The 26529-nt window shown below is 41.9% G+C and overlaps 1 protein-coding gene across 14 annotated transcripts in view; it reads left to right on the top strand.

Moving 5' to 3' along the window:
• The window catches only part of LOC136850738 (protein abrupt-like), a 340568-nt gene that overhangs the window by 133407 nt on the left and 180632 nt on the right, over positions 1-26529 (top strand). For 4 of the 14 annotated variants that reach the window (XM_067124648.1, XM_067124647.1, XM_067124649.1 and 1 more), the window contains exon 6: positions 25580-26396. The exons of the other annotated variants lie outside the window; for them this stretch is intronic. In XM_067124648.1, the coding sequence (XP_066980749.1) occupies positions 25580-26253 (674 nt within the window). In that variant the 3' untranslated portion in view covers positions 26254-26396. Of the gene's footprint in view, positions 1-25579; positions 26397-26529 lie in introns of those variants that run through there. 14 annotated transcript variants of the gene reach the window in all.

The raw sequence follows: 26529 nt of genomic DNA, 5'->3' as shown, positions 1-26529 counted from the left end.
ATATATATATATATATATACATTATATATATATATATATATATATATATATATATATATATATATATATATATATATATATATATATATATATATATATACATATACATATATATATATATATATATATATATATATATATATATATATATATATATATATATATAATTGACTTTGAAGGGCATGTTAGAAGAATTTTAAAGTATTTGCAAAGGCATTCGCTCAATTATGACAATTTTACCCAGTGTGGGCAAGGGACCTTTGACTTTGCGGTTCCTGCGTCCTTAATTACAAAATGCTGATAGGTAAGCTATTACCTTGAAATGTCTCAAGGCAATAAAGAAAATATGGATGACCTTGATTGCAAAATGATATGAAAGAAGGGCGTTTAGATGTCAAGTTCAAATTAAAGGTTTGAAGTTATTGATAAATATAAATCATGTTGCTGCCGGTCTGAATACAAGCGCTGCGTTTAGATGACAACAAATACATGTGAAGAATCAGTAATCAACAAAGGATTTATTGTTCTTTGGACGTTGGTGTGGCAAATGAAAACCACTCTCTCTCTCTCTCTCTCTCTCTCTCTCTCTCTCTCTCTCTCTCTCTCTCTCTTTAGGAGCCGTATAATTGATTTATCAGCAGCCATTCATTCTTGTTATTTTTTAATTTTTACATTTACCGCTAGACGCAAGTCTACCGCGCTGTAAGAAATGAATGTTTGAGAAAAAATAGCCTTTTTCTTTTTACGTTTCCATGGAAGATAGACACTTGGTTTCATTGACTTAACTCTCTTCTTTATGGTTGATTTCACATGGACTGCTGCGCTGACTGACTGCCTCGGGCTGTGTTCACCCCGAGATGAAAATGTTCCTTCAGTCTTTTGCATTTCTGGCGGAACGCTGTGCAGAGAGTTTGAAAGTTCTGAGTCTCATTTCTGCTAAAGAGCTTAGAAATCTTTAGTGCTTGCAAAGTGGTTTGGTACGCAGAGGTAATTGTGGTGATTATTTGCTCGCAAGATTTCAAATACGAAGCAAAGCTTGAAAAGTGCCAGCTGATATCTAATTTTATCAAGGTATTTTTGTTCATAATATTATCTAGGGAAGCCAGGCGGCTCCCGTGGGCTTGTTCCATACGAATAGGGTTAATCTTCTGGATAATAATAATAATAATAATAATAATAATAATAATAATAATAATAATAATAATAATAATAATAATAAAGCTTTCGTCCTGGGCTAGCAGGGAAGAGAGTGTTACGAATCATTAATGATAAGAAAGAATAATTGAAGTATGTAAAAAAGGGGATTGTAAATGCAGCGAGTTAATCGTCTTTATTTGAATAGACTTGGAGAATGAGGCTCAAGTTCATTACGCAAATTCTATTCCGTATTTGTTGATGTACCAGTTGGTCGCAAGAATCAATTAAAATATAATGAATAAAGTGAAACATTTTTAATGAGGATAAGCTTATATACGAAGGCAACAAACAAACAATGGGTAAGACGCCATTCAAATTAGGCCTCTACAAACGGTACAGTAAATAATGAGTATGATTAAAATAATGAACATTTTAATGTTATGGTCTTTAAAATCAGTGGCGAAAATAACGAATAAAAGTTGTAAATGGTGAAAATTTTACTGGAAATAAAATCAGTCGACCCCCCTTCATTTTTCTCCACATGCATTGGAGACGTGAACCTAAGCCAGTTTTAGTCCACTTCCAGTAATGTGAAAGAAAGCGTAGATAATGGTTTCATTACTCTTTCCAGGTAATGGTACACAAGCCTTTAAAACAGATGAAATGTAATGCTCCAGGTAAAACAGGAGATTGATATGTTGCATTTGAATGTCGTAGTCTAGAGTTTTTAGACAAATTTGAATGAGAATGTGACGTGAATTTATATCCAGTCTAGAGTTTCTAGACAGATTTGTATGGAATATGACGTGAAATTATATCCAAAGGAAGAGAGGAAGGGAGTAAATGCTGACCCTACATAGAAGTTAGAAATTCGGCCCTGTATAACATTGGGATTTCAGTTTTTATAGATTTTTCCTTTCCGGAAAAAAAAAGCGCCGTCCACATTGGTGAAATTTCTTGCTTAAGTAACAATAAAGACTAAAAGTGTTAGAGTATCATGTTAACATGTAATTTATTCATGAATAAATGAGACTCTATTGTAGAGAGTGTCATGCCATTCTCCAAGGGAAGAGAAAATTGTTAGGTCTCTTGAGAAAAAAAATTGTGTGATTGTACTGCCAAAGGTAGTTAGGTTATCCGTCCATCAGTGAGGAAAAATTACTGGAATGTTATGAAGGAAAATTGATGGATTATGGGAAATATGAAAAAAAAAATTATTTAATAGTCTTTCCAGACAGTCGACTCGATTACGAAATTTTGGTACTGTGTTTCACGGTACTTCAGACATCATATGTTTTGACTATATTATGTAAAACCAGATGCACAGCCATCAAAGGTTCTATGCATTCCTACCAGTGCTTATTCCAGTAATATAATTTTCCATTTAATCTCTCTCTCTCTCTCTCTCTCTCTCTCTCTCTCTCTCTCTCTCTCTCTCTCTCTCTCTCTCTCAAATCCAATCTATACTACCTCATCTCGTTCGAGGCATTCCCCTATTTTAGATATTTGTAGCAGATTCTCTCTCTCTCTCTCTCTCTCTCTCTCTCTCTCTCTCTCTCTCTCTCTCTCTCTCTCTCTCTCTCTCTCTCACACACACAATCTATTACTTCATTTTGAAGGCATTTCTCTAGTAAGAAGTCTGTAGCAGATTTCTCTCTCTCTCTCTCTCTCTCTCTCTCTCTCTCTCTCTCTCTCTCTCTCTCTCTCTCTCTCAAAGAAACACACACACATAAACTATTATTTTATTTTGAAGGCATTCATCTAGTAAGAAGCCTGTAGCAGATTCTCTCTCTCTCTCTCTCTCTCTCTCTCTCTCTCATAAATGCAATCTAACTGCTTCATCTCCTTCAAGGCATTCTCTATTTAGATATTTATAGCAGATTCTCTCTCTCTCTCTCTTTCTCTCTCTCAGCTTATTATATATCATCTTGAAGACGTTTCTCTTTTGTTGTTTGTCGCAGACCACTCTCCCCTCCACCTCCCAGAAATGAAACGTCAGAGTTAATTACCGGCGGAATCCTTTAATATTTGCATGTTGGAGAGTTCGCACTTGGCCACACGCACAACTTATTGTTAGTCAATGTAGTCCTTTTGAAATTATTTTAATTATATATTTTCTAACACTTACTACCCCCGATGTGCTCTATGGGTATTGCTCCTTTTGACAAAAAAAAAAAAGAAAAGTTTTGCCATTGGGCAGAATGGAATACATTGTTGTTGGTGGTGATGATGATGATGATGATGATGAGGGGGAGGGAATGATGATGATGATGATGATGTCATTAGCTGTAAACAGATGGTTGTGAGTTGCATAAAAGAGCTTTTAATAGTAGTAAAGAGAGCGAGAGGTGACACTTAAAAAAAAAAAAACCATCGCCGATGATGCTGACTGATGTGATGATGGTGATGATGATGATGATGATGATGATGATGATGCTGATGATGATGATGATGCTGACTGACTACAGGGCCTGTTTAACTTCGTTGCAGGGGTTGTGGTATCGGTGGCGGGCAGCTGTGGTATTGCAGGTGTTGGTGGGTCTGGTGGCGCTTGGGAGGGCCCGGCGGCATGCCCCGTGTGCCTGAAGGTGCTGTCCAACAAGTACAACCTCAGGACGCACATGGAGGACAAGCACTCGCCCCTCCAGCACATGTTCCCCTGTCCCATATGCCAGCACGTCTACAAGACTCGCAACTCTCTCCACAACCACTTCTCCATGAGGCACCGAGGACTTAAGATGCCCAAGATGTGAAATTCGTTTTTCTCCCTTGACGCTAGTAGGGTCGACGGGGGCATCGCCGCCCTGCCCCCGACGCTCGCGCGGATCAAGGACCTCCCCTACAACAATGTCAATGAATATTCATGATAGTGACAGTAGTGGGGACGGCGGCTGCTGCTGTGGATATAGTGACGATGATGATGATGATGATGGCAGCGGCCGAGGAGGAGAAATGAATGGAAGGGCGCGTAGGAGGAGGAGGAGGAGGAGGAAGATGATGACGATTTGCCAAATGGTAGGAGGAGGAGGAGGAGGAAGAGACGGCGGCCTCCTCCTTTTCCTCCTCCTACTCTTACACTCCAATCACGATTACTACTACTACTACTACTACTACTAATACTACTGCATCCTTTATTGTTACTGTTACGTGGAATCGCACAGATTGAGTGTGCACTCGACATCCTGTCCATGTGATATAGAAAAGGAAATAATAATAATGTAGTGCTTTGTCTACATATATATATATATATATATATATATATATATATATATATATATATATATATATATATATATATATATATATATATATATATATATATATATATATATATATATATATATATATGTACATATATACACATATATGTATGTGTGTGTGTACACACACATCCAGTCAGTTACGTGAAGTGACTGCGTGAATAACAGGAAGTTACGCCATTGTTGTCTTAGTCATAAAATATTGTTTAAGGATTCCTGAGATTAGGAAATACCAAAACACAATCAAGAACTGCCGCTGCTCCTGCTGCTGCTGCTTTGAGACATTTGTTAGAAGTGTGTGTGCTTGGAGGATGCTTGTTAGTTGTTTATAGAGGGAAGGGGTCGGTTGTGTTTGGGTAGGGGTTTCGATATCGAAAAGGTCCGGCTTTTGGGGGAGGGGGAGTAGGGGAAGGGGAAGGGGAATAAAGAGGAGGGGGTGGGAAGAGGTGCGGTTGTGTATCCATCTTGACATAATGTGGCATCCCAGGTTCCTCGTTGATTGTCCCGATACCTTTGTGCGGTGCTAACCAAAAATCTCGCGAGTCATCTAGACATCCTGGTTGGGCCGTTGCACAAAGAGAGAGAGAGAGAGAGAGAGAGAGAGAGAGAGAGAGAGAGAGAGAGAGAGAGAGAGGAAGGAGGGACTGAGAGAAGAAAAAAACTAGCGAATGTAGTAGTAACGGCAAAGGTAGTTGTTTAACCTGGAAGTGAATAGGAACCAGAGCAGAAGAACTTCAGAAGGTAGGAAGGGGATGTCTGCAGTGTTATGATGCAACGAGGAACGTAATGATAATTTACAAGGAAACCATGTGGTGGTATGAAGCCACGTCCGTTGGGGGTGGGAGGGGAGGAGGAGGGTTGGTGGGTTGGTTTGGTATCATCTGGGAGGGGGCTACGCCCAGTGGAGGTTCATGAGGAGGGAGGGGGTTGCTGGCTTTGGGGAGCAGCTCTGGACAACCTTGTGAACATCCTGGCGAGCACCGCTGCTCCCGGATATTGCTGGCCCCCTTTATGCCCCTCCCTCCCTCCATCCCTCTCCCCTCCCCCTTTCCCCCTCCGGCACATGAAAACCTCCCTCATTCCCCTGTCGGTCTTGTGCCACGATCTCTCCTCATTCCCCACCCCTCCCCTTCTTGGCTCTCTCTCTCTCTCTCTCTCTCTCTCTCTCTCTCTCTCTCTCTCTCTCTCTCTCTCTCTCTCTCTCTCATTTCCCCCCTTTTCTCTCTCTCTTCTCTCCCATTTCGTCCCCCTCCTCCCCCCTCCCCTCCCTCCCTTCCCTCGTTGCCTTGGTTTTCTCCAACGCCGCTTTTACGTTATTGATAGACTCCTGATAAATAACAAGGTGACTCATTACACTTCACAGAACCTTTTATATAAACGACCCCAGTGTTGATTACAATGTTAGAAGAAACATTTGCAGATTTTCAGACGACGAACTCACTTGCACAGAGTGCAGCAACAACAACAACACTCCGACCTCCGGGTATTGTGTTGTGTTGCAGAAACTGAAGTTTTTATGTTTTTTTTTTTTATTTAGAATTGTATCTTTTGACCTTAAATGTCCTGGATAGGGTTGAGTGGTGTCCCTTTTTAATGACTGCGTGTCTGTCATATTTTGTTGGGGGAGATAATATGTCAGTGAGGGGAAAATTGTTGGAGATGTTGTAGGAGAAGTCACTAATGATGATGATGGTGACGAGGGTGATGATGATGGTGATGTTGGTGGGAATGATGGTTTTGCGAAGATGGGTAATGATGATGGAGTGAGTTGAGTAGGTAGGGGCGTTGTTGTAGTGGGTGTGGGTGTGGGTGTGGGTGGCTATGTCGGAATGAGAGTGTAACGGCCGCACTGTTGTTGTCATTACAGGCGTGGGCGGGTTACTGGTTGACAACAAACCCAAATGGCAGTGCCCGGTCTGCTACAAGTTACTGAGCACGAGATCCAACTTAAAGATCCACGTTCAGGACAAGCACTCGTCGCTTCAGCACGCCTTCCCCTGCCCTGTGTGCGGACACGTGTACAAGACCCGAAACTCCCTCCACAATCACATGAGTATCCGTCATCGGGGCGTCAGGATGCCACCACCACCGCCGCCGCCTCCGCCGCCCAATCTCCCACCACCGCCGCCGCCGCCGCCGCCGTCCACCTCATCCTCCTCCTCCTCCTCCTCCTCCTCCCCCCTCCTCCTCGTCCCTTCGACATCATCATCATCATCATCATCACCATCACCTGCCCTGAGAATGGAGCAGAGACTGAATGAGGGGGTCTCGGAAGGACGGACGGACGGACAGGCACGGACAGACAGGGAGGCAGGCAGGCAGGCACGGACGGACATAGTCGCAGCAGACGGACGGACAGACCAACCAACCCACACTCATACTCCACCGTGCCACCACGCCCCCATGCGCCATTAGTGATGACCTTGAAAGAGTTCCGGATCAACAACATTAGCAGAAGCAGCGGCAGCAGCAGCAGTTACAACAACAACAACAACAACAAGAAAATCAGCAACGGCCAAAGCAGCAGAAGCAGTACTACTGCTACGACGACCGCCGCCGCCGCCGTCAGCGGCAACAGCAGTGGCCTCTGGCCCTCCTCTCCCCTTCCTCCCGTAGAGGGGTCCTACAAGTCGCCGTAGCAGCAGCAGCAGTAGTCCTCGAAGGATATCCTATGATTGTAAAGGAGTCACTGGGATCCTGAGGGAGACGGACAGACCAAAAGCGTGCTTGATAATCGAATTCCTCCCTCCCTCCATTTCTATCACGAACCCCCTCCCCCTACCCCCCTCCCATCCATCCGTTACCTTTCACGATGATGATGACGTTGATGACTACCGATGATAAGGGTGTGCTTGACTGTGACTTTTTTTTTTTTCATTTTTTCCCCCTTCACTTCAGGAATTGCTTGCAAGCAAGCTGTGAGTGAACCTGACCTCCCTCATCTTTATATTCCTACTGGGTAGCAGCATATTGATGCTGCTGGTATCGTTCGTTGGTTGTTGCTTGCGTTGCCTGATGTAAAAGCTACAACAAGCACACCGCCACTACTACATCCGCTTTCTTCCTGTCATCCATTTAATGCAATCACGCAAGCTTACCAAACGCGCGCGCGCGCACATACACACACACACGTACACACGCACACACTGGTACACGTACGTACATACGCGCGCACGCAAAGAGAGAGAGAGAGAGAGAGAGAGAGAGAGAGAGAGAGTATGCTGCTGCTGCTAGCTTTGTAAACTTGACATTTGTTTTCTGTTTGAGTTCAGAATGTAATGTAAACTTTCTCTCTCTCTCTCTCTCTCTCTCTCTCTCTCTCTTTAAACTAAAATTATTGGTAAAATTATTGGCATATCAACGAGGAAATTATCTCCCCCCACTCTCTCTCCCCAAAATTATTGGCTTTTCAACGAGGAAATTAAACGCGAAAAAATAAATTCGCTAATCAATACCAAACAAAAATGATCAAAGGAAACATTATTATTATTATTATTATTATTATTATTATTATTATTATTATTATTATTATTATTATTATTGTACAGACAACTCTTTAGGGCCGGATGAAGTGATCTCTTACACGGAGTCGGTTCGTCTCCGTCTCTTCCTCCTTCTTCAGTTGGAACAACACCTAATGCGCGATAGACATCATTGATCTCACTGGGTTGTTGTTCCTCCTCCTCCTCCTCCTCCTCATCCTCCTCCTCCTCATCCTCCTCCTATTCCTCCTCCTCCTCCTCCTCACTTCCAACCTCCGCTGGAGGAACTGTTTTCGAGGGCACAGAAGAAACAGTAATTTTGATCTGAGAGACGATCTGCATGTCTTGTGTATTTGTTGGGAGGTGGGTGTAATACACGGCTCCCTTCCACCCCTCCCCCCCCCCTCGCACCCGACTTCGTCTTTCATTCTCTTGTTTATTTATGGATTAGCAGTGACGGATGATTATTACTCTCTAATGTAATCTTGGGTGTTCAGGCTAAGCATCATAATCTGTTTATTTATGGATTAGCTTTGAATGATGATTACTCTTTGTAATCTCGAGTGTTAGAGCTAAGTATGCTTTGATTTAAATTCAGTGCGGCTGAATAGAATTTTTTGTTGGAGGAGAAATAATGAATGTATTGAGAGTATATTGTCTCGGTTATTAAAGTTTTGGATAATATTTTTAGCAAATGGAAAAGGCTAATTTCCATGGAGACCGTTTTTATTGATTGAAAGTCTGTTTTTAGCAAATGCCTTGAGGTACGTCTTCATTGATTGATTAATGGTGTTAGTTGTCGAAATCGTAATAACCAAGTAAATAAATGCGAAAATAACTTTTTTTCATGAGAAAGAACTTAATTAAAGCATAAAAGATTATCGGTGTCTTTACGTTTGAAAGCTGCTCGTTCCCTACAGATCCATGATCTTCTGAGAAAAGAAAAAAAAAAACTAAAGAGGGGGAAAAACTGGAAAGGGAAAAACGTTCCTAGATCCTTTGAGGACGATTTGAGTCCTCCTGGAGTCTCTCTCTCTCTCTCTCTCTCTCTCTCTCTCTCTCTCTCTCTCTCTCTCTCTCTCTCTCTCTCTGTGCTAATATTGACGGAATATGGGGGGAAAATTCAGTGACATGACAGACCGGGAGAAGTCTAGAGGACTCTCTTCTCTCTCTCTCTCTCTCTCTCTCTCTCTCTCTCTCTCTCTCTCTCTCTCTCTCTCTTCATTATCTTGACGCTAATGATATTTTGCTGTGGAGGGGCTTCTTGTGCCTTGTATTATGTAGGCAAGACTTCTAACCAAATTATATTGGGAACATCATCATCATCATCATCGTCATTATCATCATCAGAGGGAGGCCGATAGCGGAATGAATGAAAAAGAATGCAGTGGGATGTTTTGTACCCAATATTACGAACTGTAATTATTACTGATAGTTTTATTATTATGAAGAAACAAAGGGAGGCTGATAGTGGAATGAATGAAAAAGAATACAGTGGGATGTTTTGTACCCAGTATGATGAACTGTAATTATCACTGATAGTTTTATTACGACGACGGAAAAGTCTCGTCAGCGTTAAGAACTGTAAGATATAAGTTGTGCCAAAATCGCTCTTTGAACATTCAGTTGATACTGTGTTAAATTTAGATTGTGTTAAAGCACAGATTCGTGCATTACCGAGTTACCTGGTGGTGCCCTTTGTGCATCCGTCGGGGGGTGAGAGAAGAGAGGAGAACCTCTGGGAGAACCTCTGGCTTATCTTACGACTGTTCCTCGGCGGGAGTTCTGCTGGGTTTCCCTCGCCGTCGGAATTATTTTGGGTTCTTCGTCAGCGACGGGACACGCACAATGGCGCTGTGATGAATGACACCACCAAGCTCTTCGGTTGGAGCTTCAAGCTGCTGCCGCCGTTTTCTCCTCCTTTTGTTATTCTAACCTGGGAATGACGTCACCCATTTTAAGGGCAAGGGCAGCCCTTCGAATGAAGAAGGTGTTTTTTTGGGGGTGGGCTGAGTGCATTCACGTTCTGGTTCTCTCCAAGAAACGTATATCACGAAGTTAGGAAAGTCTTTCGAATGAAGATTTTTTTTTTTTTTTTAGCTGAGTGTATTAACGTTCTGGTTTTCTCCAGGTGAAAAAAAAAAAGTTTAATATGAAGTTTTACGTTGGTGTTCCCCCCTCCCCCCCGACCAATATTCAAAGTGATAATTCCTGTATATGTAGCGTAGCGATCTGTATCTGTCCTTTAGTATTAAGTTTTGGAAGTATAAGAGTTAAGTTAGATTCAGTTCCTATCCGTAGCCTGTTTATAGTATTAGCGCTGCGAATCTTTTTTTTTTTTTTTTTAGAAGTCTTATAATAAAACCCCTGTAGGCTGGTCGTCTACGTTAAAAAAAATGAAGTGATATAGTTCCATATCTTCTGTTCAGAAAGGTACAAGTTCTAGGGATTATAATATGTAGGCGCTTGTTGGTGTCATTGCTGTTAAGTAAGTAAGGGTTGATCGCTGTAGATTTTTGTTGTTGTCTTCTTCGATGGCGAGGTAGTTATTTTTTGCTCTGTTATCACCGCTCCTCCCTCCTTCCCTCCCCCCCCGCACCCTTATATTTCCCCTCTCCTTCCTAACCCTTTCTCCCTCCCTCCCACCTCTCGGTTCCCCGTGGCGTTTTCGTCCAAAGCGTGCACCCGTGATCGTACCTCATCCGCTTAGCAGGCGTTCACCTCCTCCTCCTCCTCCTCCTCCTCCTCCTCCTCCTCCTCCTCCCCCCTCCCTCTTCTTCCCAATCAACCACTTACACCTATCTTCCTCCACCCCCACTAACTACTACTCCTCCTCCTCCTCTTCTATGCAAGCTCTCCTCCATCGCTGGCTCGTTCATTCCCCCCTCTCCCTCTCCCCCTCCCTACCTCCCTCTCTCCCTCTCTCCCTCTGGGCCAAAACCTCCTACACGCAAACAAACAAATGTACGTGCTCGCTTGCACAAACGATAAAAGCGAACACGGATACAAATAGTAAATGCGTAAACATGCATGTATTATTACTCTCTCTCTCTCTCTCTCTCTCTCTCTCTCTCTCTCTCTCTCTCTCTCTCTCTCTCTCTCTCTCTCATATCCCCGATTCGTTTCCTGTAAAAAGATGATGTTAAAAGGATGCCTCGCTTCCCTGTCCCGTCTCCCAATTCTCGTACCCTTTATATATGTCTGCCTTAGTATTATTAACACTGCACCCACCCCCCTTCCCCCCGAAAAAAAAATTGCCAATACTTAATGTAAGTTGGCCAAGCCATTGATTGATAGATGTATATATGTGTTTTCATATCATACAGGGATTCTATAGTATTTATATATAAACGGCCGCAGCGCCCCTCGCTGCTACAAGACTTAAATGAGAAGGGAGATTTGTCGAATTCCTATGTAAGTCCGTGGTTCGGACCCCCACGTTAATCAGAAGGTCCCGTCGCTGGGAGACAGACGCGCTAGTAGCCCCAGCTACGCAAAGAAAAAAAAGAGATAGGTAGTGATAGAAGAGACTAATCCTATAATTTTTCTTGTCGAGTTGTGAACTCCAGAGTCGGCGTCGAGCCTTGATACACAAGTGCGGAGCCACTGCCTTCTTTTGTACGTCGATTTCTCTGTGACAGGTGTTTCTTCTTTCTTCTCTCTGCCTTTGGAGTGGGAAGAAGAAGAAGATGAGGAAGAAGAAGAAGAAGAAGAAGAGGAGGTCGCTGTTTGTGATAGTCGCGGCTGCGGTGACTCCATCATAATTATTATTTTCTTATTATTATTAATCGTCGAATCACAGCCTCCTTTCGTGGGGTTCGAAAGGAGAAACAAAACAAGACTTGGGAGGAGAAGAAGAAGAAGAAGAAGAAAAAAAAAGAAAACGTCCCGCTGTTGTTTTTTTCGACGGCGCGACAAAAATATGAAAAAAAAAAAAATTCTCAAATTGAAAGAAAATGTCCCACTTTTTTTTTTCGGCGGCGCAACAAAAATTCCCGAATTGAAATATCCCATATCTGTTTCATTATGGGGCATTAGATTTGTCAGCGAGTTGTGGGAACATCGGTCACAATTTGTTGTTGTTGTTGTTACGGAGTAGATGAAAGGGATGGGAGGCACGAACAGAAACAACAACAACAGCATCAGTAACAATTAACAACAGCTACTACTACTACTATCGTCGTCCTTTTCGTGTGTGTGTGTGTGTGTATGACAGTGTGGGAGGGTGAGTCACTGGGATAGGAAAGGGTTGATAATGAAAACAAACCGTAATTTTTTTATAATGAAAACAAACCGTAATTTTTTTTATAATGAAAAATCGTAATTTTTTTTTTTTTGATACAGCAGCAGTTGCGCATCCTAGTATACGAAAACCGAATCAATACAAGAAGTAAATAAAGGTTGTTTTCGCAAACACAACTGATATAGTTGTACTTACTATATATATATATATACATGACACGCTGGTTCCTCTTTTTTGTAGATGTTTATACGAGTATAAGGTTGAATGTGTTCGTCCTCGTAGACGTCCCTTACCCCTTTATAGGCTCTGGTAATCGCTCCTCCCCCATGGTTTCCCATTAAAAAAGTCATCAAGATATTTAGAAAAACAAAACAAAAGATATATAAGTGAAAGACGCCACCACCTCCTTATGTGGCAGTCCAGTGACAAGAGTACTTTTAGTATGTAAAAGGTAATATAAATATATATGTAACTGTAATGATTATTAAGTAATTGTATGTGGTACTAAGTCATTATGTGATTTATGTTGATATATTGTAATCCGCGCATACCTTTATATTCCGTAATGTGGTGTGGTGAGGAAATGGAACACGGAAGAGAATTGAAAGTGCCGGTCTGCGTCATTATAATAAGCATAAGAAAAACGTGATAAACCGAGTGATGTGATTTTCATAAAGAAATTGTTTTGTGAATGACATCATTGTGATGATGACGTAAGGTCGAGTGAGCTAAGCAGTCGTGAAATGACTACTATTACTATTAATTACTGCTACTACTACTACTACCACTACCCACCCGTACTGTGTGATTGAACTTTGTATGTTTAGATTTAAAGCGATGAAAAATAAAGTAAGTGTGACCGGTTTTTCTATATTATATAAACTGGGCCGATTGGTTTTGTTTCCAAATGGAAGAGCGCATAGCCTCGTTCAAGGCCTGTTTCGATTGGCTGTGGGAAGAGTGATTTTAATTGATAGGTTAAAATTTGGCGAGAAGAAATATAGAAGAGGAAATGAAATATGTTAATTAGTTGCTAAGTTCAAGGCCTGTACGAAACGCGAACAATTTGGTATATAGTGACCGTGATCATATCGTGATAGTAATGGTTAAAGACGAACTGATGTAGTGATGGTGGATTGGTGATTGTAACAATGGTGATATGTTAAGATTATGATTATTCCTTGTGAGTTACATCTGCTGTGATGGAATATTAATGTAAGGTTATGATAATCACATTGAATATGATGTCGAAGACTAATTTAGCGATTACTGAGGTGAAGTCGTGTCGGCGAATGCTATTAGGTATTATTGTGATGCATATTAAGATGGTATTTTTTACAATGTATCGTGAGAATGTGAGGGGGGATTCCCCACCCCCCCGTATTGTGAAGAAACTAAAATTACCGGGCTGTCTGCATATCAGATTTTTTTCCCTTCAGAAATTGACAGGACAGATGTCAAGTCAAGTCATTGATTTTCATTTTTGCCCTTTGCGAAGCGAAACAGCAACTGCTGTTGCAAGGAAGAAGGTATCGCTTGTGGAAAATGATTTAGAAAGGTTTTTCATGACTGTAATCTTTGTATTGTATGCGCCTGTTGTAGCTGTTGTATTCTTGAATTGGATCAGGCATTAATTTTTGTCCACCAGGTCTGCCATAGTTTTGTTTCCAACTGATTTCGATGACAACTGATTTATTATGTTGTAGTTTATTTCTCTTTTTATGTAGTTGCCTCTAGTTAGCGTTCATATTTTTTTAATTGTCTCGCTGTAATTAGTTGTTACGTTTAAGTTAATTTTAATAATAAAAAAAGGGGGAGTCACCTGCCCTCTCGAAGCACCTGGTTTGCATACATGACCTTTGCTTTTTCGTCAAGACGACAGTGACGTCATCAGAACGTCAGTGTCTGTATTTACCCTTCGGGAGATCTCCTTCGTCAGCGATTCTATGTTGAGGCATCTGGGTTCTTCCGAAGGGCAGGTGACGCGCCTTTGGCTTCTCTTGTTGTTTTGGTCTTCACTGCACGTAAGCCAAGAGAAAAATAGGAAATAGAAATGAATGGAAGGGAAAGAGAGAGAGAAACATTGCCAGAGGCGTTCAGAACAAGGTGTACACTGCCAACCACCTCCCTCCCCCCTCCCCTCCCCTGAGGCGGGCATGATCATAAGTCGCGGAGAATTAACATTATTATGAATCATGGTCTGAAGCTAATTTGGAATACGAAAGACCAAGGGAAAAGGAATGTCATTTCAAGAATACAGTCTCATTGAGTGGGGTTATTAATACTGCTCTTGATATTGTTGTTGTTGTGATTTTTTTTTAATCTGTTGTAAGGTATTCATGCCATGTTTGCCTATTCCCCGGGGGAACAAAAGATCAGTATAGAACGTAGGGAGGAGGCCCTTCACCTCACACGCCTGCCTGCATCTCTCTCTCTCTCTCTCTCTCTCTCTCTCTCTCTCTCTCTCTCTCTCTCTCTCTCTCTTTCAATGCCTTTCTGTTATTCTAGTATTACAGCAATTTTGTTAATTGTAAAGAACACAATGTATATCAATGATTACTTATGTGACGGTAAAAACCAGTGTACCAAAGTACCCTGTAACTAAAGTGATCACATCGCTTGCACGTCTGAATGCTGAGCTGATGTAACCAGTTTAGTTAATGGCCGACGGGAGATTCTGTTACAACTGAAATAGAATTGCAGAGAATTGCAGGATCGTTGCATATTGTTGACACGATGCAGGGTCGTCTACCTAAAATGAACAGCTTCGGATCCACTGAAACATATGTAACCGGCGATTATTATGGCCTGGGTACGCTCTCTATGCTAAAAGAAAAAGGCAAAAAAGAAAAGGTAAAAGAAGGAAAAAAAACTTTACAGGTCGATTTGAGGTTTTGCCGTCCCAGCGCCTTTTGATTTTTTTTTTTTCTTCCTCGTCAGAAGGCTCGCCCTTATTTATTCTTCACTCGTGTTTGCACGGGATCATCATATTATGCAATCATGCGATGCTGTTTGTTCCCTGGGGGCTTGTTTTGGGGGATTTTGAAAGCGGGTATGACGACGGTTCCGATCTGAGATCTAGTTTAATTATATGTACTTTGTGTATTTGTCCTTTTTGGGGAGGGGTTGGGAAGGGGGGGCGTGTAACGCTCCAAGTAGAAGGAGCGTGGTTAGGGGAAGACACACAGGGGTGGGGACCATGGAGGAACAATAAGCGGCACCGAGGAGCGTGATCCGGGTTGCTCAGCAGGAGGTCACCCCCTCCTCCCCCTCCCCCTCCTTCCTCGACTACTCCTACTCCTTCGCTCGCGTCTCCTCCGTCCTCTCTGCCTCGTACTCCTCCTCCTCCTCCTCCTCCTCCTCCTCCTCCTCCTCCTCCTCCTCCTCCTCCTCCTCCTCCTCCTCCTCCTCCTCCTGCTGTTGCTGCTGACTGCTACGTCCGGGTCCTGCTCGTGTGTCTCGGAGGACCTGCTGACCTTGTACCCATCACCCCTATATGAACCCCTCTAGTAACCCACCCCACCCTCTTTCCCCTTCCCTCCTGTAATGGCCCTCTTATTTTTAGCACCCCCTCCTCCTTCCATCTCCTCCTGGCCCTTCTGTAGAGGCTTCCTTCCCCTGTTTGCATCGACTATATAGATTGGTGATTCCCATCCCATTCATGCCTGTGGGCCGTTCTTGGATGTCACTCCTCCCCCGCATTCGTACTTCGAAAAGACACCCTCTTTTCTTCCCCTCAAGAAAACAAGGAACAAGAAAACGCTTTTCTTGTTTTGCTCCGTAACCTGCGTAAGGGGGAGGCCCTTGTTCTGCTGATGAACGTGATCTACTTTTAACAGTCGGCTTTGTAGCCTTTTTTTTTTTAATGAATATATAATGAAGTACCAAGATTCTTTCATAAACTACCAAGATTCTTTGGCAGGAGTATAGCCGCGTCTCCCTATTTTTCCAGTGTATTTTCATAAATCGCATCAATTTTCAGGGATTTTCATAAAACAGCAATTATTTTGTGTGGATTTTCATAAAACGTAACAATCGAAATTCATTCTTATTATCACATACCCTATCATGCTCTTGTTTTAGCCTCTCTCTCTCTCTCTCTCTCTCTCTCTCTCTCTCTCTCTCTCTCTCTCTCTCTCTCTCTCTCTCTCTCTCTGAGAGATTTCGTGTGCGGTTACCTCAGTCATGAATATTCTCATGACGAATGTTATATATTTCCCGTAGTGCATTTGCATGTCACGCAAGAGCTCTCTGTCTTCTGATCTTTTCAGGTATCGCTCGTTTGAAATGAAGATACTCTCTCTCTCTCTCTCTCTCTCTCTCTCTCTGCTTGCTTGTGTTCTTGTGTGCTCTCGCACGCATGCGTGATCTCATAAGAAAAAGGAAACTTGCTACCCGAAGTCATTTCTAGTATGAGAAGCGATCCGAATAATTTCCCCAATTATTTGTATAAAAAATAATTCAAGTTTCCTTAACGCGTTTTCCCTTGGACGTTACCATTGGGTTTATTTCTTAGGTATATTCCTTTACGTCCTTGCCGTTCCAGTAATTCAAGATTCTTAAACAAGGGGTATCCCCAAAGTGAGAGGTAGATATCTAGTTTGGAATAAGTCGTTATAGTACATTCTGCCATCTTTTTTTCTTGCAGGAAATACACCATTGCTGCTTCGTTCTTGATTCTGTTTCATTTGTACAACTTTGTATTCTTTTTGCAATTGTAAATTAGAATTTCAACGTTCAGAAATCGCTTATGCGGGGAACATACTAGAAGCCATTGTCATTTGTTAAATACCGTTCGCCAAGCATTTTAATATATATTTCCAAACTAGATGAAGGTAAACTGAAATAGCTCTCTCTCTCTCTCTCTCTCTCTCTCTCTCTCTCTCTCTCTCTCTCTCTCTCTCCAAATTGAGGCATTTTAGTTTAACATAGTTATTTTAAACCCGCTTCTGGTGTAGTACGGATGGACCTTAAAGGTTGTTATTGGTACGATAGGTCGCGGACAGTTCTGTACTGGTCAGTTACCTTTAATGACGGAAACTGATACCGTTTCTACCTCCAGGTTTTTCAATAATAGAAATGTTCGCGGCGTCACGTGAATTGATGACACCCGAGACAGTTAAAGTGCATTGATACCCTCAGCCTAAATCGTTGCATTAACTCGTAATACACACGTGTTTTCCGTATTTCCATATGTGTTTACAGTCATTGCATGAAGTGTGTATGAATTTGAATTCGAAACGACAGGGAGCTCCGTCTGCGATACATCTCGTGGCTGACGTTCTTCCTCTTCGCAGTCGCTTCTGATCTCTCTCTCTCTCTCTCTCCCTCTCTCTTCCTTCCTTACGTAACCCGCTGGAATCGTAATTCTGTCTTTCCATTTCATCCTTTTGTACCCTGACCCGCGAGCTCTTTCCAGGACCCCCTCCCTGCCCCTCCTCCTCCTCCTCCTCCCGAGACCGATCCTACCACCTACCACCGGACCCGTCCCCACCTCTCCTTCAGCTGGCTTACACTCTCTTTCTCTCCTCGAACTCTCCCTCTCTCTCTCTCTCTCTCTCTCTCCGTCCCTCCCCGTTGCCTCTCATCATACTTCTTCGTGTACCCTGGAAAGCCGCTGCTGTTACACCCCCCCCCTCCAACTCTCCCCTCTCCTGCCAGCCGACCCTCTACAGCGTCTCCCCTCCGTAGTGCCTGGTGCCTCTCTCTGTACCCAGAGAAAACCATCTTTTCTCTCCAGACTCTCTCTCCCTCTCTCTCTTTCTCTCTCTCTCTACATAACCCCCTCCTCTCCTTATCCTTTTCTCCACCTCCCCCCGACTTACAGCACACACCTCTCGGGCCTCCTCCTGGAACGTACTCGGACTACGGATGGCAGGCTGCTATGGTACATTTCCGGAGAGAGAGAGAGAGAGAGAGAGAGAGAGAGAGAGAGAGAGAGAGAGAGAGAGTTGGAGAATCTTCATCGTTATCTTCTGAACGATAAGTTCAGGTCATGCACTTCAAACCTTCCCTTTTTATACACAGAGTGTCATCCAAACTTCTATGCCCCTTACCTGCCTTAACCTCTCTCTCTCTCTCTCTCTCTCTCTCTCTCTCTCTCTCTCTCTCTCTCTCTCTCTCTCTCTCTCGGAACCCCCCCCCACATCTCAAACATCTTAAGCACTACCCCTCCTCTTTTCGACTCTTGTGTATCCCCCCCTCCCCTCCTGCCCCAAAACTCGGGAGCCTTCATGTTCAGGGCACTATGGGGGTCGGGGGAAGGGTGTTAGTTGTTCCCGTGAGTCGCCAGAACTGAAGGTTTCGGTTCAATATAGAGCTTCGTGATTAGACCGTAGGAGCGAAGTAGTTTGTTGTTTGGTGGGGAGGGGAGGGGCGGAGAAGTTAGAGGGAGAGGGGGGAGGGGTGGGGGGGGGGTATGGAAGGAGCGTTTGTTGGAGGACGGGTTGCAGCAGGCCGATGGCTGTCGGTGTAATCCTGGTTCTTTATGAGAAAGAGAATGTTTAGCGTTTTGGCGTGTCGGGGATGACCTTTTCCCTCGCCGAAGATCCGGCCTCGTATCCCGCTTACGAAGGTTACGGACGTGGCGACTCTCCTTCATGTGAGACTCTGTGATTGAATCCGGAATTTAATAGGTGTCAGGCAATTGAATGATGAGTGCGGCGAACGCTGGATTTTTCCCTTATTTGCCGCTGTAAAAAGTCCTACACTTCGTTTCGCGTTGGTGCTTATTGCAAAATATTTTATGCCTTATCTTTTCTCATCCGATAAGCACATTTCATTACTGTAGTGTATTGAGCTTCCGTAAAGAGAGAGTGCTTGCTTGAATATATATATATATATATATATATATATATATATATATATATATATATATATATATATATATATATATATATATATATATATATATATATATCTCACAAGAATCACGTGACTGAATTTACAAGAACCGTAAGGTAACATGAAGATGTGTAGGTTAAATACACGAAAGCGTCAGGTACTGATTCCTTTATTAACTCCTTCTGATTTGCAGTAAAACTATATATATATATATATATATATATATATATATATATATATATATATATATATATATATATATATATATATTTATATCGTGTGTATAATTCAGCACATATACTTAGTTAAAAGAACAGGCCAAAAATACCCGAGGAGCATTTTACCAAAAAAAAAAAAAAACTCTTGCAGAAAAAGTAAAAGAAGAACATCCGCTCGAGCCGATCACAGGTTTAGGTTAGCGAGCAAAACTTTTTTTTTTTTTTTTTCTATTTCAGCGAACGGTGTTAACACAGTTTCTCCTTTAAAATATCCGCCTTGACAACCCATTGGTCTCCTTTAGTTGAGAGAGAGAGAGAGGGAGAGAGTGAGAGAGAGAGAGAGAGGCTTGACAAAACAACAACAACAACAACAACACCGGCAAGAACAGCAGCAGCAATGACAACAACAATAACAGCACTTGCTGTTGCTGCTGCTGCTGCTACCACCACATGGTTCTGCTTTAATGTACAAGTCTTGACAAACAGAAAGGTCTCCTTTAGTGCACTGACCTCACCTAAACTAACTCACGCTCTCTCTCTCTCTCTCTCTCTCTCTCTCTCTCTCTCTCTCTCTCTCTCTCTCTCTCATCTTGCAATAAGCGTCTTTATTTTGAGTGTGGTTTTCTCTTTCTCTCTCTTTACTCGATGTGCGTTTCTCTCTCTCTCTCTCTCTCTCTCTCTCTCTCTCTCTCTCTCTCTCTCTCTCTCTCTCTCTCTCTTTTTACTCAAAGGGTTTTCAATGCGATATGATTCTCTCTCTTTCTCGTATCTTGCAAAATAGCTTCATTTTAAGTGTATTTTCTCTTTCTGCCTCTCTTTATACCCGAAGTTCTTTCCAGTGCGACGTGATATTCTCTCTCTCTCTCTCTCTCTCTCTCTCTCTCTTTTGCAAAGAGATTCTTCTCTAGTTTTCTTTCTCTTTACTAACTTCTTTCAAATGCGATGTGATATTCTCTCTCTCCCGTTTCGTCCCCATCCGTACGGATGGAGAGAGAGAGAGAGAGAGAGAGAGAGAGAGAGAGAGAGAGAGAGAGAGAGAGAGAGAGAAGCATTGACCTCAAAGGGTCCTCCATCCACACAAACCATATTCACCGGTTGCGTGTAACGTGCGCTTTACACGGCTACGTTTATGTCGTGTAGGTTGTAAGGGGATTTTTTTTCTTTCTCTTTCCCTCTTTTTCCCTCGAAGCATTGCGGATGATTCTTCGGAAAAGCTCGTGGGTACACCATTCATTTTTTTCCGTTATACATGCGCAGGCATATTGGGTTCCTTCGGCACGTTTTGTCTGTGCGCATTTCATTCCGAGAGTAATACTTGTACATGCGTAGTATGTATTATATATATATATATATATATATATATATATATATATATATATATATATATATATATATATATATATATATATATATATATCCTTCCTTCCTTCCTTCCTTCTTTTAACGTGCTTTTATTCCCATTTTTATATATATATATATATATATATATATATATATATATATATATATATATATATATATATATATATATATATATATATTCTGTTCTCGTCTTTTTTACGATCATTCATCTGTGCGTATGAAATTGATCTTAACGAATATATACGGAAGTTAATGCTTGCGTATATTAAGCTATTAGTTGAATTCTTTTTTTTTATTTATTTATTGTGATCTTTCATCCAAGTTAATGATTGCGTATATTAAAAAGTGGTTAATGCGTATATATATCAAGTTCCATCTACTTAGTGCGTAGGTTTCTGTTTTATTACCGCCAGAAACACAACTTTTATAGGTCTGCTGTAATGTGGATGGGCAAAGTAACTGCTTGCGATTTATTCCACATCCTGTTTGACTGCCCCCTCCTCTCCCCTCCCCTCCCAATCCCCCTTATTCCTTACCCCCTTACCCTCTTCCATCTTCGCACTGTCTAAGCTCCTCACTCCTTGTCTCATTGCCCTGAGACGAAGCTGCCTTCCTTCCTTCCTCTCTCTCTCTCTCTCTCTCTCTCTCTCTCTCTCTCTCTCTCTCCTAGGTTTTCATGCGTGGTCCTCTCTCTCTTTATTCAAAGTTCTTTCAAATGCGATATGATTTCTCTCTCTCTCTCTCTCTCTCTCTCTCTCTCTCTCTCTCTCTCTCTCTCTCTCTCTCTCAGCTTTTCATGCGTAGTTCTCTCACTCTCTCTCTCTCTCTTTCCTCAGAGTTCTTTCAAATGCGATAAGACTCTCTCTCTCTCTCTCTCTCTCTCTCTCTCTCTCTCTCTCTCTCTCTCTCTCTCTCTACTCAAAGTTCTTTCAAATGCGATAAGATTCTCTCTCTTTGCTCAAAGTTCTTTCAAACGCGATAAGATTCTTTTCTCTCTCTCTCTCTCTCTCTCTCTCTCTCTCTCTCTCTCTCTCTCTCTCTCTCTCTCTCTCTCTCTCTCTCAAAATCCTGTACCCCACAATCCTCTCCCGTTTCTATTTTATCTTCATTTCGCCGGGAGGAGGATGTGTGCGTACCACTGAAAAGGAAGGAAGCCCGGCATCTGTAACTCTCTGTGTTCGTTAGGCGATTGCTTTATCTGAGCAGTGCAGGTGGAAGCCCAAGGAAAAAGCCGATTGCTCTGCTGAGGATATTTATGGGTTTTTATTAGTGTTGTGTATATGTGTGTATATATATATTATATATATACACATATATATATAAATAAATATATATATATATATATATATATATATATATATATATATATATATATATATATATATATATATATATATATATATATATATATATTATAGTGCACTCTCCATGTTAATTTAATTCTTATCTCTTTTTGCCAGTATTTCTTCTTGTAGGTCCTGTATTTTGTCGTGCAAACGGTGTTTAAAATTGATAGTGGGATATTAAGGGGGTAGTGTACTCATCCTATATGCGCGTCATTGAACTTTAACAAAACGAGATTCTTCATTGGTGAGAATCCTTATACATTTACAACAAAACCAGATTCTTCATTGGTCAGAATCCTTACATTTACATGGGATGATGAATAATTCATAAGGGAAAGAGGTGATGCGTTTTACCAGGCCATAATGGGAAGTATACACAGTTCCTGTCTCGATTTTTGTACCAAGTTAAATTGAAAGAATTTTACCGAGAATTTGAATAAGATTCTTCTTTGGTGAGAATCTTCACGTTTACTTGGGATGATATTAATTCATAAAGGAAAGAGGTGATGCGATTTGCCAGGCCATATTATGAAGTGTACATAGTTCCTGTCTCGATTTTTGTACCAAGTTGAACAAATAAAAAAGGCGAGTAGATCCGAGTTCCTGTCTCGATTCTTGTACCAAGCTGAACAAAAAGAAGGCGAGTAGATCCGAATTTCTGTTTCGAATTTTGTACCAAGTTAAAAAAAAAAAAAACGAGTAGACCCGAGTTCCTGTCTCGAATTTTGTACCAAGTTAAAACATAAAAAAGGCGAGTAGATCCGAGTTCCTGTCTCGATTCTTGTACCAAGTTAAACAAAGAAAAGGCGAGTAGATCCGAGTTCCCGACTCGATGCTTGTACCAAGCGAAATAAAAGATGAAGAAGCGACTGCAGAATTGCCACCTTTTGAAAACTGCAGGACGCCGACGAGAAGTCGTCGGCGTCTCTTGCCCGGATGTGCCATCCTGAAGACAGTGTGCTCCTATTCACTGCCTCTTGATAAGTGAGAAAGGGCTGATCTTGTCATTGTGTTGATAATCTCACTGGAAAGCTGGTTTTTACCGTCAGTAAGTTTTATTACAGTATGCGTAATGTGCGCAGCCATATGTATACGCGTTGTACAAGTGATGTTCAAACGCTAGATTTTTATGTATGTCTGTTGTACGAGCGCTTTCATGTATATTTATACAGCGTGTGTTCTGTTGTCGGCCATTGCGATAGCTGTATCTTCTGTCCTGTTCATTTGATTTTTAACATTTTGAATCTCTCTCTCTCTCTCTCTCTCTCTCTCTCTCTCTCTCTCTCTCTCTCTCTCTCTCTCTCTCCTAGATTATATCACAACTAATGGTTTTGTGTTACAGTCATGGTTCCTGCTACCCCATTTTTGTAGGCGCCATTTTTTTTAATTAATATTTTATATTTTTTATTTTTGATGTAATGAACACTAGAGAGTACCAAGTAGTCGAACCATATCGTAGTAGAAAGAACCTGTGCTTATTTAGATAGCTTTAGATGGAAGGAATAATAATGACGATGATCCTTGTTTTTTTTTTTTTTTGATAATATATACATACATAGGTGTCATATACAACTAGTGCTGTGATAGATAGCTGTTAAGAACCATATATACTGAAACGCCCCATGGATGATTGTGGTTGCCTAAACATGCTTTATATACAGAGGACACGTCGAGAGACTATTTTTGTTACCAGAAATTCGCCTAGGAAAGCATTATCATATATATCTATATCTATATATATATCTATATATATATATCTACCAGAGAGAAATTTTAGGAATGTTTTCGCAGCCCCAAAGCTTTATATACTGTTCATTATCATCATGGTAGTCGCGGGAGAGTCTTTTCATAGCCCCCCCACCCTCCCCCCCCACAACACCCCTCCACAGCCAAGTGTTATTATAAAAAAATGACAGAGAAAAAAATGATTAGAAAAAAAGTAAAGAAAATGAGAATAAAAAAAAAACATTAGGAAAGAGAATGACTGCAAGGTCAAACAAGGTGGTTGCACTGCGCCTTCCTTTATTCAGTCAGCTGGGTTAAGCCTGTGGGATTATTTTTTTTATTACATTATTACATTTTTGCTTTTTTATTTTATCTGTTCAGGTCGTTAGCATAACTTTGGAAGCGAGTCACGGCTATGTCAATTTTTATAATGTCAGTATGGTTTAATATATATGTATGTATAATATATATATATATATATATATATATATATATATATATATATATATATATATATAAATATATATAATTACAGTTTTTTTCCTTATCAAAGTTCACTCGGTTGATTGATTGTGGGAAGGCGCACCATCGCCCTATCGCGGCTTGTCAGACACTCCATATGCTTTTAGTGGCTGTGTATTAGCATTTCAAAAAATAAAAAAAAAGAATAAGTAAACGCCTGCGTTTTTATTGAACACCCTTGATGATGAATTGTGAGGCTTTAGTGTCAGGAAATATAAGATCCCATTCATTAATAACTACAGTAAATAGTAAGGAAGTTTTGGTATGAGTACTGGCCCGAAGGATTTGATTCTAAGAATGAAGGGTGGAAATTGAAAAAAAAAAAAAAAAAGTTAGAGGAGTTGGAGGCAAAAAAGTATGGGTAGAAGTAAAAGGCGGAAAGCATTGCAGCCTGGGCCTAAGAAATGCTGGAAAGAATCTGTAGCACACTGCTTACAGTGTACCGTCTAAGACACACATTAAACAGGCCTCCCAAAGGCACATTCAAAATGTGTATGTGATGCTTCCTAAGTTTGGAAACAAAAGATTCTTGTTTCCGGTTCCCAAGAGGATTCAATAAATTATAAACATAAATTCCAAAGGAGAATAGAAGGAAAAGAATCCTTTGAAAGCGAGGGAAATGACCTTGCATCAGCTACAATTTAATTAAGCAGATTTTGAGAATAAATGAACAAGAATGTTTGTAGAAGAACCCACATTACCAAGATAAAAATGCATGAGGAGGTCATACGTAAAAGATCGAAATTGTCCATTTGACCTTAGACCGATGACATCTGTACGTTCGTCTGTCTCTCGTCATCTGAATCCTTGCCCCGGGCCATCCAGTTGCTCATGTCGGTTTTCCCGTAACAATTTGATTAAAGAAAAATCCAGAGTGTTGATTTGTTACCTCTCCTTTTGTGTGTGCGTGTTACTTTTGCAGTTCGTTTGAATAGTGTGCTTCACCTCCATCTCTAAATAAAAAAAAAATCCTAATTAAAAAACAGTAGTTGATCTGTGATTATATTAGTTCATTAAACTCTTATTAAGTGCTTGACTTGTTTGCTCCTCTCAAGGGTTGTTACTTTGACTGCCACTACTTCCGTTTCCTTTACTACTTTTGCTACTACTGTTCCCACTACTACTACTACTACTACTACTACTACTACTACTACTACTACAACTACTACTAGCTTTTATATAGAGTAGAAATGCTTCCCTAGTGAGGGTGGTGGTGTCGCAACGTTGTTGTTGCAATAGCATTCTGGTAGCTGCAAGTGCAGAAAGCAACAACGATGATGATGATGATGATGATAATGATGGCGTTGTTGTTTTAGTGAAGGTTGGTGGTGATGATGATAATGAAGGTGATGGTGATGATAATGATGATGATGATGGTGATAATGATGATGATGATGATGGTGGTGGTGAGGTGTGGATATTGATGGAGGTTGTCTTACAGGTGGCGGCGTCGGGGCCGGCCAGCAGCGATGCCCCCTTTGCAACAAGGCCCTCAGCCGATGGACCAGCCTGCGACGCCACATAGAGGACAAGCACACCCAGGGAGGCGCCCACATCTGCCCCATCTGCCACCACGTGTACCGCACCAAGAACTCCCTCCACAACCACCTCAGCGTTTACCACCGGGGAGCCACGGGGACCAGGGGCCGCCGGGGTCGATATCCTTCCTACACCGTCCTCCGCCCCACCAACGCCCACCAGCTCGCCGCCCTCAAGGCGGCCGCCCGGCACACCTTCCGGGAGATCGCCGGGCTCTCCTCCCATCAGCAGCAGCAGCAGCAGCAGCAGCAGGACGCTGCCGCTGTGTCGGCTGCTGCGGCGGCGGCGGCCGTGGCTGCGGCAGCCGCTTCCTCGCAGGACTCCCTGGCCAGCTCGACCACCGACAGCATCCCCATGTCTCTGATGTCCTCGGCCGGGTCCCCTGCCGAGGACTCCGACGACGGGCGCGACCTCTTGCACGAGGCCGGGGGGTTCGAGTCCTTGCTGGGCACGGACGGCGAGCTGCATAGCAGCAGCAGTCCTCCTCACTCGCAAAATTCCCACAGCGGCAAAAATAATGCAACGTCATCATTGCAACAGCAGGAGTTGGTTGTCACAGAAATGGTGGATGAATAGGTGATGACGATGATGATGATGATGATGACGACATGATAATGATAATGATGACGATGATGATGACGATGATAATGATCGCCGTTATTTGCGTTGTGTCTACAGATGTATCCTCTAATAAAAAAAAAAAAAAAAAAGAGAATAAAGACTCGTCAAGCGTGGATAGAATAACTTGAAACGCGATTTGTATTTGAGTTTTCTAAGTATTTATACAATGAAGGTCGCAGCACAGACCATCCCACCTACGAAAGGCAAAGAGAAAGAACGAGGAGCGGGAAG

Source organism: Macrobrachium rosenbergii, chromosome 22 (assembly GCF_040412425.1).
Source record: "Macrobrachium rosenbergii isolate ZJJX-2024 chromosome 22, ASM4041242v1, whole genome shotgun sequence".
NCBI lineage: Eukaryota > Metazoa > Arthropoda > Malacostraca > Decapoda > Palaemonidae > Macrobrachium > Macrobrachium rosenbergii.
Note: the sequence above shows the minus strand (reverse complement) of the source record. Positions and strands in the feature narration are given on the sequence as shown.